Source organism: Sylvia atricapilla, chromosome 3 (genome assembly GCF_009819655.1).
Source record: "Sylvia atricapilla isolate bSylAtr1 chromosome 3, bSylAtr1.pri, whole genome shotgun sequence".
NCBI lineage: Eukaryota > Metazoa > Chordata > Aves > Passeriformes > Sylviidae > Sylvia > Sylvia atricapilla.
Genome location: NC_089142.1, coordinates 101,253,867 through 101,266,617, shown reverse-complemented (window position 1 = coordinate 101,266,617; position 12,751 = coordinate 101,253,867). Strand labels below are relative to the sequence as shown.

General features: G+C 51.8%; 2 protein-coding genes across 6 annotated transcripts in view; one reads left to right on the top strand and one right to left on the bottom strand.

Moving 5' to 3' along the window:
• Positions 1-12,751, top strand: part of EIF4A3 (eukaryotic translation initiation factor 4A3) — a 359,684-nt gene that overhangs the window by 332,751 nt on the left and 14,182 nt on the right. The window lies entirely within an intron of this gene.
• Positions 2,475-12,751, bottom strand: part of RRBP1 (ribosome binding protein 1) — a 63,953-nt gene continuing 53,676 nt past the window's right edge. For 2 of the 5 annotated variants that reach the window (XM_066316405.1, XM_066316404.1), the window contains exons 8-23: positions 11,919-12,057; positions 11,388-11,575; positions 11,186-11,223; positions 9,941-10,031; positions 9,248-9,340; positions 8,806-8,898; positions 8,622-8,702; positions 8,435-8,524; positions 7,915-8,007; positions 6,913-6,984; positions 6,638-6,733; positions 6,067-6,150; positions 4,471-4,554; positions 3,894-3,992; positions 3,301-3,444; positions 2,475-3,027 (exon numbers count right to left, since the gene is read on the bottom strand). In XM_066316405.1, coding sequence (XP_066172502.1) covers positions 2,989-3,027; positions 3,301-3,444; positions 3,894-3,992; positions 4,471-4,554; positions 6,067-6,150; positions 6,638-6,733; positions 6,913-6,984; positions 7,915-8,007; positions 8,435-8,524; positions 8,622-8,702; positions 8,806-8,898; positions 9,248-9,340; positions 9,941-10,031; positions 11,186-11,223; positions 11,388-11,575; positions 11,919-12,057 — 1,524 coding nt within the window. In that variant the 3' untranslated portion in view covers positions 2,475-2,988. Of the gene's footprint in view, positions 3,028-3,300; positions 3,445-3,893; positions 3,993-4,470; positions 4,555-5,392; positions 5,486-6,066; positions 6,151-6,637; positions 6,734-6,912; positions 6,985-7,914; positions 8,008-8,434; positions 8,525-8,621; positions 8,703-8,805; positions 8,899-9,247; positions 9,341-9,940; positions 10,032-11,185; positions 11,224-11,387; positions 11,576-11,918; positions 12,058-12,751 lie in introns of all 5 variants that reach the window. The other 3 variants (XM_066316408.1, XM_066316406.1, XM_066316407.1) reach the window with 3 other exon arrangements.

Genomic DNA, 12,751 nt, shown 5'->3' with positions numbered 1-12,751 from the left:
CTGAGCTACAATGCTGTGGGCTTGTCCACGTTGTGGGGTTTGCTGGCCAAACTTCCTCTCTCAGGGTTGTTGGTCCTGCTTTTCAAGAGGATGAAACTCTTGTGCCGATTTTTAAGTTTTCTCCTAAATAACGCAGACCTTATGAAAAGGCAAGACAAGCAGGGAGAGACAACGTGATGAATGCTTCATTATAGCTTGGCCGGTTGCTGCTGGGAGAAATCACTTCCTACCAGGGATTCATGAAGAAAAAGGGGAAGGAGACAGTTCAGTCACACAAGCTCAGCAGGACTTGCCCAGGTAGTACAAACATTTTGAAGACATGAAGGCAATGTTTTCCCACAAGCCATTTTTGTCCATTGGGCCTGTGAGAAGATGAGAACAGGAAATGAAGACTGATAATTCAGGCCTAAGTGTAAACAACAAGCAGTGTAAATGTAATTTACAGCGAAGGTTAAACTGTCTTCAACTGTGCCTTGATAAGTCCAGGAACCTAGGCTGAAAGGTAATTCCAGGCATGGCTGAATCAGCAGAAGGATCCTGTGTTCTTACTCCGAGTCACTCCAGCTGAGCAACTTCTTGATCTTTATCAATAAAGGTACCCCCTTACCTGTAGTGTTGGGGCTGCTGTGAGTTATGGGCTGACAAGCACCAAGCCTGGGTGCCTCCCCTGAAGGAAAGGAGGTTACTGTGGGTGGGCACATAGCAAAATCCCACCAGCTGGTGGGAGAGCAGGGGCTGGCCAGGCCTCAGCTCCATGTGTTCTTGAGCAAGGCATGACTCATCCTGGCCCCTCAGGATGTCCTTCCCCTTCCATCAAGCTGCCAAGGAAATTAAAACATGGCAACAGTACCATTCCAGGTGTAAAAAACAAAAACAAACAGCTAAATGTCTTTCCCTGAAAAGTTATTTTATTTCAGCTTTGCTTCACAGGAAAGTGCTTCTCTCTTAAAACAGCCAGCTTGCCATCGTGTACTTGGGCTGGGGACACTGGACCTGCTCTGGGGCAGCCTTTGGAGCCCCACTAGAGCCAACCTGCTCTGTGGTGCACTTGAAACACCGACTGCCCTTCCTGCACTGGCTGATTTCGGGTCTGCTGCTACTTCTGTGGGCAGGCCTGGGTTATCTGCTGTCTGTGCAGAGGAGCTCACAATAAAGGAAGAACTGTTGCAAAAGCAAAAACCTGCGAAACCAAACGAACTGTGTCACTTCCCCGCACCTGGGGTTGTGGGGCCCTTCCTCCCTGTGGCTCCTGGGGGCCAGAGTCACCCCACCATGCTCAACAGCTTCCTCCAGCCTCTGGGTTGGGTGGGGGTTTTGTGCAATCCTGATACAATGCAGGCATTCCCTCACTTTTGGAGAGCTTTCAACAGGTCAGGCATGCTGGCCTGGGGCAAGTGACAGTACTGAGAAGTTGAGGTCACCCGTGGGCCTTGATTCATGCATTCCTCTCCATGTGCCACAAAGTCCAGGAAGATAAACTACAGGCTAATTCTAGCTGTGGGGCAAAGGTCTGCTTCCCGAGTTTGTCCCTCTAGGATGGGAGAGCAGCCCCATCTGCCACCTGTGCTGGGACAGGGAGTGGGGGACACACAAGGTTGGGGTCAGAGCTCCCCATTTTCTTGGCCCTTTTTCTTACCTGGTCCCAGCTGAGTCACACAGAGTCCTCCCCCACCCTTCATCATGGCCCCAAAAGCCACAGTGCCGAGGGAGGGAAAGGATGACCCAGTCCTGTGGAGTCTGTGGTGTGCAGTACAGGGGTTAGTCACACTTTGGCCTTCCCCAGTAAAGATACTGAAGCATGTCTGCCCCTCATCCTCCTTCCTGGCCTTGGCTCTTTGCACACAGTGGAGGGACCAAGGGGCCTTTCCCTCCCCTCTCTCAAGCCCTGCTGATGTCAGCACTGGGCTCAGCAGCTTTATTGTGGGGAGGAGACAGGCACGTGGCCTGTGTCATGTGGCCTCTGCCATTTCCTAAGAAACCATCTTGAAAATAAAAAGAGGAAAAACAAAAGAACAATAAAACAACAATTAAAAAGAAATAAAGCAACAAGAAGGGAGAGCAGAGGGATGGAGAGCGTGACAGTAACCAAGGACCACCACATAGCACCCACAGGGACAGATTACAAGGGAGCACTGTAGTTTAAAGCATACAGGAGGAATGGTCCCTATCCCCACCCTGCCCCTACTGCTATGGCAAAAGTGTCAATCTCTCTGAAAAGTGTCCATCTCTCTGCCAAACCCCACACAGGGAGCCCAGCCCACAGCCATCAGTGGGAAAACACAGTGGGAAGGAATAGTTTCCTTTGCTTGCAGTGAATCAAAACCTTGGGTGACACAGCCAGCAAGGGGGGAATAAAGAATAATCTCCTGGCCAAAGTAGAGTTCTTCTTCAGTGACCCCAAAGCCCTACCTGGCTTGCAAACTTAAAAAATCCAACACAAACAAACCTCCAAGAAAAATAAATAAAGGACAAGCTCTCTTCACGATGTCATTTTAATTGCATCGACACCCAGAAATACACGTGCCAAGAGCCACCCATACAAGAGGGCATCCTTCCATGGTGGGTCTTACTTTCACACTCCTTTCACTCAAAAAAAAAAAAAAAAAAAAAGGAAAAATATATAATTATAATTGCACTGGTTGATGTACAAACACAGTCTTCCCTTTTGCACACACTGGTGGGTTCTGCTGGAACAGGAGGGTGAAGCCCCAGCACATGCCACAGCATGTGGCCACAGCAGCTTCCCAGGAAATGAAGAGTTGTACAAAACAATATAAAGATTTTCTTACAAACTGCAGTGTTTACTGATTGGTTTTCTGGTTTGGGTTTTTTTTTTTTTTGTATGTTTTCTCGTAAGTTTCAAAACTAGGTTTTGGGTCACTAATGGCTTGTATCTTTTATCTACAGTAAATTTAGCATAATTTTTTATTTTTAGGAATGTGTAAGGCATTTTGGTAAGTTAACTGTAAGGTCCAGGGTGAAGACTCGTCAAACTGAAGTCCCTTCCTTTGAACTGTCCTCTTTGCCCTGAAGAATGAAAAGAGAAGTGGGTTACTCAGCCGGGCCTCACCCTTATTTTCATGGCAGCTCAAGGCCCAAAGCATTTCACAGATGGGCGAGGTCCTGCCTGTGGGGCACGGAGGACCTTCACTACCATCTCATGTGATCTCAGGGTTTCCCAAAAGCCGCCCAAATGGTTTCTGGCAGCAAGGACCACCTTGCCTCCACTATTAAACTCCTGCCTGCTGCACACTGCCCCAGGGCTTCTACCAGCATCAAGGGGAGAGCCACCACCAGTACCGTTTCCTGAAGCTGCTCTTTCAACTTCTTCACCGTTTCTCTCTCTTTGGCCAGTTGGTCCTGAGTAACCTTCAGTAGCTCCTGTAGTTTGGTTGCTGCCTGACCCAGGTCCTTTGTTAATTTTTTTTCTTTTTCAAGTCTTTCCTACATGGCAGTCAAAAGAAGACACCTGCCTGAGCCTCCCTTTGCCACCTGATGACTTTGCCCCCTTCAAAACACCTCAGGCCACCTCGGGTCTGCATCAAGCTGCCTCAGTGACCACAGGCCAGGGCAACGCCCAGTTCCCACCTCAACAGGGAGAACAGGCACCCCCGGAGCTCTCTCTGGCTCCCTGGAGATGCTGTGAGCTAGGACTGGATGGTTTCCCAGTGGGTGAAAGGCCCAGCCTGTGAGTGTTTGCTCAGGGCATCACACTGATCTCAGCCTGCCAGGATGCAGTGGCTGTGGCCCTGCTGTCCTTTAGCCACAGTGGAGCTCTCAGCCCTCTCCTGCAGGGTAACCATAGACCTCGCTCCCCAATCCTCAGAAATTACCGATCATGCCCATAGTCCTGCTCAGACATGACTTTTGCTGTCATGGCACAGCCAACTCACCTTGAGATGCTGGGCCTCCTCCTTGTCTGAAGCTGCCGCATGTTCAGCCAGTCTCAGCTTTTCCAGCTCTGCTTGCAAGCTGCGTGCTAAGCTCTGGGCCTGGAAAGGGACACACTCAGTAAGCACAGAAGCCAATGGTGCCAGCATCTCCGACAGATCCTGCTCCAGGCCATCCCTGAGTGCCCACTGGGTGTTTCCTGCTGAAGAGTTGGATGGTCCAGACACAAGGCATTGCATATGCTGATCCAGCTTCCACCACGGAGATGGCATTTCTTGCTTGGAGCAGCAGGACACCCAGCTAAAGTGCATAACCCTCAAAGGAAAAAGCTGGCACAGGACATGGGGGAACTGGGAGAGCTGAATTTGAGGGGGCAGTGATGCCACAATGGCTTTAGCACAGCAGCTGTAGGAAGTCCTTCAGGTGTGGGAGGGCATGTCTCACAGTGATGTCTGAGGTCTGAACAGTAATTGGGAAAGCCTTCAGATTAATTCTTCAAATTAATTCTTGGGCTTCCATTAGCAGCCAAGAATCCAGGAAGGCTTTGCAAACCCTGGTATCCTCCTGGCCCACACCCACCTCCTCCAGCTCCCGTGCCAGTTTCTGCCGCAGCATTTGCTCCTTCTCGGCCAGCATTTCGTTCTGCTCCAGCTGGGTTTTCAACTGTGTTGAGAAGAGGGGAAAACACCCAGAAATAAGTTTAAAAAGACTCAAGACATGAGCTAGCAGGGACATCACCAAGAGAGCTGGGCTGGACAGAAGAAATAAAACCAGAAGCTTTCCCCCATAGCACCGAAGGGCAATAGGTAGCAGCATACTCCCTCTGCTGCAAGATTGCTGATAGCAAACCTGGGGCCTGGCTTAGCACTGCCAAATTTTGCTTGATCCTCAGGCAGCACCAGCTGGGATGTGGGATGAGAGGCATCCCATAGAAAAAGATGTGCCTGGCAGGCCTCTGTGACTGGGAGAAGGCTCCACAGTTAACAGGATTAAAGGAGAAAGATGGAACACTACCAACTGGTGAGAGGTGTCAGCCTGGAAGGGAACAGCTGCCGCTAATGCCCTCAGCCCAGCTCCAGCAAGATTTATGGAGCCTCTGTAATCCTAATCCTCCCTGGCAGGTAAAGGATCCCAGCACAGCTCTCTCAGGGTGTTGGGCCATTTGTCTCAGGAGACTCTGAACCCCATAGGGCACTGTCACATGGCAGTGCTGGCCCAAGGGCTCACAGCATGTCCTGTCTGCATTCCCCAAAGCTTGCCAGCCTGATGCCAGGACAAAGGGCTCCCAAGGGGAACAGCCTGGTGAAAGCCAACTGCTGTGCTCCTTATGGGAACAGGACACATGGTTAATGGGGGGGTGCTGGGCTGGCTCCCCCACAGCACAGCTGTGGCAGCCCTGAGCAGGGTCATGTGCAGTTCTCCATGCAGTGAGAGATGGCGACACAGGACACGGGACATGGTTAAGGTCAGGCCTTGCCAGGAGTGGTCTCACCACCCTAACCTCAAGGGGTGCAGGCTCACTTGGCTCAGCTGGTAAACCCACCACTTCTCCCTCCTGTACGTGGCTCTTTGCCTCACTCAGCTGCTGCCTGGCCTGAGGGATGAGCAGCAAGCCTGGCTTAGTGACACATCCCTGTGCCACGGCCTTCACACGACCCACAGGGGCCTACATATAAAGCCTGCCAGCTTTTTGGCTTGCACACCAGCTGGAATGCCTGGAAAATCACTTCAGTTTCTGCCACAGCAGGACAGTGGTATCTAACCTGGGCAGCTGGAGGCTCAACAGCTCTCAAGGGTGCAGAGCAGATGCTTCTACCTAATCTGTTCAGAGATGGATGGATGGACGGATGGACACCCAAACCCCTACCCCAGGGTGGTGTTGTGGAGACAAGCATCCAGTGGTGGGGTAGCTGGGTTTTTCTGCTACACACCAGCTTAAGCAAGCCTTGCTGCTCTCCCTTCCTTCCCACCCCCATCACAGGAGGAAAGACAGGCAAATAAAAATCTCCTCCTGTGTCCCAGCAGTCACTTCTGAACGTGTGGTCCCCAGCAGCAGGTTTGCCCATGCAATGGCTGTGCCTTCCTGCCCTTCCTCAGCCCACAGGAAGGGTGCTGGCCCCACAGCTGCTTTGCAAACCAGCCCCAAGGAGCCAGCAGGGCAGGGTCCCTCCTTACCAGGGCAAGCTCCTTGCTTTGCTTCTGTGTTTCAGTCTTTGCTGCCTCCAGCTGCTCCTGGGACTCTGACAAGAGCTGGTTCAACTGCCAAGGAGGAAAATAAAGAAAAAAAAAAAAACAAAAAAACAAAAAAAAAAAAAACACCTCCTTTTATGCACTTGGTTTTGGAACTCTCTGGCCCAAGGCAGCTTTTCTATGATGCAGCATCTTCCCAAAGAGGTCATGGTGTCATCACATGCTGACCTGCCTGCTGATGCCTGCTCAAGCAGACAGCCATGGGACAGGTGTGTCTCACCTGAGTCACAGACACCACACAGGTCACCCAGGAGCAGCACACAGCATCTCCATAGAGATCACCCTGACCCATCACCTTTCCCATGACTCTTGGCTTTTAGGAGTCTACAGTCCAGACTGGAGCAACCATCTCCATCTGTTTTCTCCATCTTTGTAAAGCTGCAGATCTCTGGGGCACTTCCCAAATGCCCGGGGCACTCCTCAAATCCTCCAAATGTGCACGGGTGGACAGTCAGGGTTAGAAGAAGGTGAAGAAGGCAGCAGCCTCCACACTTACAGCTCCAACTTCTTTTGTGTAGTTCTGGCGCTCGGAGCTGGCTGTCTCCAAGTGATTTTCCAGTTGCGTTTCCAGAAGAGAGGTGTATTCCTTTAGCTGCATTAAAATACAGAAAAGCAGGAGAGGGTTGGTTGATTGAGGTCCAACACATCCCAAACATCCTATGGTTAAAGCCTGCCCTCCCCAAGGCAAGAGATGGGGCCTGACTCGACCCGAGCACAGTGTGCACCTCTCTGGCACCCGTGCAGAGACCTCCCCTCCCCAGAAATCCTCACCTGATCTGTGCTCTGCAGATCTGCTTTCAGCTTCTCCACCACAGCTTCCAGGGATTTCAGTTGCAGGTGTGACTGAAGCAGAAAGGATCCGAGAAAGACACAGAGCACCTTTGGCTCAATCAAAAACTGGCTGCTGTTTGACTCCCACCTTTCCCACTTCATCCTGTACCCATCAGGTAGAGGTCTGACATCCAAGGGGAGCTCCACAGAGGAGCTCTCCTTCCCAGGGAGGACAAGTCTAACACATACAAGCCATAAATGGTGGAGCAAGGCAACAGCCCCTGCCTGCAGCATTTTAGGTGGCTGCCATGAGGTTTCAACACGCGAGAAACTGGCACCAGACTCAGCAAAAGCTTTCTGCTGAAAGCACTTTTTGGTTTGGAAGCAGCAATTTTCCAATGAGGTGGCATGGACTTCATTATTAAGATAGGCCAAGCTGCTAGAAAAAGCACTTAAACCCAAGTGGGTTTTTGAAGAGGCCTTTACAGACGCTGAAGTTTTAGAAAGGAGGAATTGACGTCCTCTCCACAGAGGCAGGATTGCTCTGGGAGCTGGCCTAGGCACCAGATGTTCTTCCCATCACAAACACCATCAGAGGCCACATCACCCTGTGCAATCCTACACTAGCCCTCAGCAGTGCTGGCGCTGCAGGAGTCAGCAGTGGGCTGAGAAATCAAACATCTCTTGTACAACAGCTTCCCCCACCTCTCTGTAGTCCCAGTTAACTCCAAAACAGCATGTGACAGATGGGGAGCAGCCAGACCATGGAAAATAGCTCAATCTCAGTTCTGCATTCAAGAGGGAAGATTCTACATGAGGTGGGCTTTTTGTCAGCTGGCTTGGTGACAGGAGGGGTAGATCTGGGGAGAAAACAAAGTTCCTGTATCTCGGTGTTCACAGACAGCAGGAACACTGAGGGCCACCAACCAATTCATAGCAAACAGATCCCCTTCTCCTGGAAGTTCAGCTCCAGGAGCACCCAGTTGTGTCACAAACATGCACCTTTTGGAGCTCCTCTTCAGAGGCTGTGAGCTTTGCCTTCCACACCTGCTCCTCCTCCTCCACGCTCTTCTGCAGGTTTCGCAGCATCCCTTCCTGTGGGCAAAGCCTCAGCTGAGCCCAAACCTCCTCCAGCCCCCACCAGGCTAACTCGGGTAAGGGCTGGAAGCCTTGGCATACTTAAAGCCTCTCCAAGGATTTGGGCAAAACAACAGGTGACAGAATTAGAATCAGGTGGAGCTGGGGGCTTCTAATCCCTATTCTGACTCTACCACCCCGTCATCAGAGCTCTTGCTGTGTCTCATCCCATCCCCACCAGCAACATTTCCAACACAATTAGGCTGAAGAAGAGCTTTAGAAACTCAGCTTTATCCTCTTCCTCTGTCTCACTGACAAATACTCTACCACAGGAGAGTCCCCCAGCACACCAAGGGATGCCCACCCTGAGCTCATGGGCAGCCTGGGCTGACAGAAGACCTCTCCAGAGTGGGAAGCCAACACAGTGCAAAGGGCAGGAACTTACCGTCTCTGCGAGGATCATTCTGTACTGCTCACATTCTGCTTGTAAAGTGCTTTGCGCTTCCTCTGCCTCTTTCAATTTAAGAGCTGAATCCTAAAAGGAGAAGGACGGGAAGGAGAGAGAGATGAGAAGAAGAGACACATGACCCTCCAGCACACCCTCGCCCCTCCACTTTCCAGCCTTCACTTACTGGTGGCTCTGTTGTGATCATCTGCTGCTTTAGCATACCCACGGTCTTCTCCTTAAAATCCTGTAGCCACATGTCGTAATCCTGAGTTTGGGAAAAAAGAGAACAAAGAAGAAGGAGGATGCTTAGACATCTCTCCTTCCCGTGTGGAGGAGGCTCTGGGGGGGTCTGGGGAAGCCTGTCCCACCTGCTGTGAGGACACAGTGACTCCTGGGAGGGCGGAGAGCAGCACCTGCTTGGTTCGTGTCTGGAGAGTGTCCAGCTGTTGGGCCAGCTCTTCCTGAAAGAGGGACAAACTACAATGGATGGAGGTCTTGGGCACCTGCTGGCCAGGCTGACAACACTTGTCCTGCTTTTCTGTGCCTACAGGGCTGGGGAAACCAGCCAACACAGAAAACTGCTGATGCTGTGAACTACAAAAACATCACTTCCAGTTCAACCATCTCCCTGATTCCCCAACCATGACCAGTACCAGGGATACACAGCTCTCAAGAAAAATTTTGGAGAAGCTTGCAGAAGGGTTGAGCCAGCACTGTTCCTAAGCAGGCAGGCAACCCACGGGAGACTTCCCTGGTGGTCTGGGGAAGATAAATGTTTCCCTTCCAACACCAGGGAAATGCCAGGCTCACCTTTGCTTTTGTAGCCGCAAGCAGTTTCTCCTCACATGCCTTCTCCACCGTGGTCAGTGCTTCCATTGCCTTCCAGTTCTTTTCCCGAAGGTCCTGTGGAGACCACACAGAGAGGGCAATAAGCCACATGCCGTGCCAAGGGCCACAAAGCTGCTTGCTGGCACTGCAGGGGATTTCAAAGCCTCTGCTTAGGGAATAAGGTTTGGTCAAGGAGTCTTCCATCCCATGTCCACAAGCATTCCCTTCTCCCCAATCTTTCCAGTAGCTCCACACATCCCATTGCTCTGGCAGTGCCCTGGATGAGGCAGGAGCTCCAGAAGCAGACTCAGGATGCCTGCAGGGGACACAGGCCAAGTGCAGGGATGCAAGGGGGCCTCCACACAAGTGACACCACCTTGCAGTAGAGGGATAAGGAGCAGAGGAGCAGGAAGGTGTGAAGGAGCCTTCTCAGAGATTGCCTTGGCCCTACCAGGGTAGGATGTCTCTCTCTTACCAGGTCCTAAACCTCCCAAGAGAACAAGGGACAGACATGTCACCTCAGGCAGCCCATCAGCTCCAGCTGCACAGCCTGCCAGGCCTGCTCTCTGGCAGATGAGGCAATGCCTCCAGGGCTCTGTGCGGCTGGAAGAGCCTCTGGCCACACCCTGGAGCCATCACTAGGTGACCACAATGGGTTGTCTGTCACTCACGTACATTGTTTTTCACCTTCTGTTGCTCCACTGCCTCCCGCAGCTGTGTGGCCTCCCTTTCCAAGGCTGAGAGCTGGTTTGTCTTCTCCTGGAGTCTGGAAGGGCAGGATGCAGGAGTGAGCCTGAGAGTCACCTCCCTCATGGGCAGCAAGCTCCCGAGATGGAGACCACAGCCCTTCCTATCCTGATCTGCTCTGGGATCTACACACAGCAGGAGGAAGAGGGAGCAGGACTAAAAACCACAACCATGGCAATACTGGAGTGGGATGTGGTTTTCTTACCAGCAATAAAAATCAATCAAGTAACTGGCTGGCTCTACACACACAAAAGAGGAAGAAACAACCTGATGCGAAGGCCAGGAATTCTGGCTCACACAGTTGAGACTAAAAAAGCTCCTATCCACAGCTCATCAGGCTGAGAGAGCCCACAGGTCTGCATTTTCAAAGTATCATCCTGCTATCTTGAGAAATCCTAAATCAGGGCTGCCAACCAGACAGCAGAAAGCTGCAGGTTTCCTCGAGACCCTCAGATCCCCCATCTGCCCTGAAGCAACCCTCAGTTTGAGCAAATCAAGGTTCAGGTCCTTGAGAAGAACTACACAAGTCTCTTGGGGTCTCAGGACAACTCAACAGCTGCCTTCCTTTAGAGGGATGCTGGATGCTTGCTGGCAATGGGGGCATCTGAGAAATCGTCCCCCATGCAGAGCCTGGGCCTTCCTGGAGGTACCCAGCACACGAACAAGGAACAAGAGGCAGCGCTCATGACATGGGAAACCCCAGTTAAGTGCCAGGAAACCTTTCTGTGCTGGGGGGTGGAGGAAGAGGTTATCAAACACTGGAATAGGGACCCAGAGTGGGGGCGAATCTCCATCCCTGGAGATACCTGGAAACATCTTAAAAAACTTCCTCTGGCTGGCCCAGCCTTGAGCAGGGACTTGGACCAGAGACATCCCACACCCAGCACCAACAGCAGAACCTCCCGTTCTGTAGGAGTGGTCAGACTTCACGTGCTTGCCAGCAATTCAGTCCTGCTTCAAGATAGACTGGCTGTTACATGCTGCCAGCACCAGGGCCAATTAGTATTTTAAACAGCACTGTTGGCCAGGATTGACCTTGACTTCTCAGCTGGGCAGTCCCAAGCCTGCCTGGAAGGCAGAAAGCCCTCAGCCACAGGCTCAGTGCTCAAGGAAGCCTGAGACATATGGACAGCAAGCTGGAGGTGCCACTGCAAGATGTGCACCTGGACCCACCTTGACTGCAGCTGCTTCATTTCTGCTTCATTGGCTGCCTGGAAGAGAGAAAGCACTTTGAATTACCTGCCCCAGGCATATGATACAGGTCAGCCCTTTCTGTGGCATCCCAGAGAGGATCCCAGAGCAAAGACAACTCAGGGATTATGTAAGCAGTGTGACCTACTCCCCTCCTCCCATCCCACTTAAATGAGCACACAACCTGCAGGTGTCTGTCTTTTTCTGCCTCCTGCATCTGCCCTGCCTCCAGCAGAGCTTCAATGGACTTGATCCTCTCCAGAAGCTTTGTATTCTCCGAGCTGGCATCCTGCAGTTTCCCTTTCATACTGTCCAACTCCAGCAGCTTACTTTTAACCTCTGCCTCAGAGCTCAACAGCTTGGCCTGCAGTTCTGTTGGAGGGAAGGGTGACAAACACAGTAGGGCAGGTGCAAACAAACCTGAGAACTCCCCACCCTGCTCTGTCTACACAGGATCTTAGCCAAAGAAGCCTTAGCCGCGGATGCTTTGAGAAGGCACAGAAAGGGCAGGCAGGGATGCAAGACAGCACAGGAGAAAGGCATTGGAGTAACATCCTGGGACAGAAGCACAGACCAGCCCATGTCTTGCTCACACCAACACCAGGCAGCCTAACTCATCCCTGGATCTACTTGTCCTGCCCCAACTGGATCCTCCAAGCTCTCAAAGTCTCCAGTCTGCCCTACAGTCCTCCTCATGCTGATCTCAGTTCCTCACCAGCAATGCTCTGCTGCTGCCCTTTGGTCTTTTCTGCATCTGCCAACAGGCTCTTGTAGCTGCTCTGGGTTTTGCGGAGCTCATCGCTGACCTCATCCAGCCTCTTCTGCAGCATGACCTCTGCCTCCCGTTGGTAAGCCTGCAGAGCAGAAAGAGAACGTTTCCTGGAGCAGGACAGACACCCCAGGCAGTTTGATGCAGTTTCATGTGTCACATAATCTTATTTTTAAGCTGTGTTTTGGGAGATTAAATTCATCCTCCGGCCAAGCTCCCCCTGAGCACGAAGCACCCAGCGTTGTGCTCACATTTCATCCCATTCCAGCCCTCACATTGGGAAGTAGACAACGGCCTAATGTCTCAGTCCTGGGCCAATTTCATGGCCATCTTCTCTTCTGGAGAGCTCTGAAAAACCTCTTAGAGCCCTGGTTCAAACCACCTCAGCCCAGCAGGGAGAGGTGCTGGCACAGGGCTTTGCAGAACAGAGACATCCAACCACGTTTCCACGTGGAGGAATTTTCTGTGCAATTTGGGTCAGGGAATACTTTTTATTTTCCATCATAGAAAGCAGGTAGGAAGATGGCCTGGCCAGGGCAGGCATTTTTAGGGGGAAGTCAAAGGAGGAGGAGGATGAGTTGCAGCTCTACAGGTACAAGTGGCACCCTTGCAGAGGGAAAAAAATTGCTTTGCATGGTGGGGACAGGAAAACGTAAACCAGCAGGCCTGTCTCTGTCCAAGGCATGCTTTCAGCACCACCAGGAAAGCAGAACTGCTCTGGTTTTTGAGGATTTGACTCAATATCCTCAGCTCTGAGCTCCAAGTGTTAGTGTGGAACA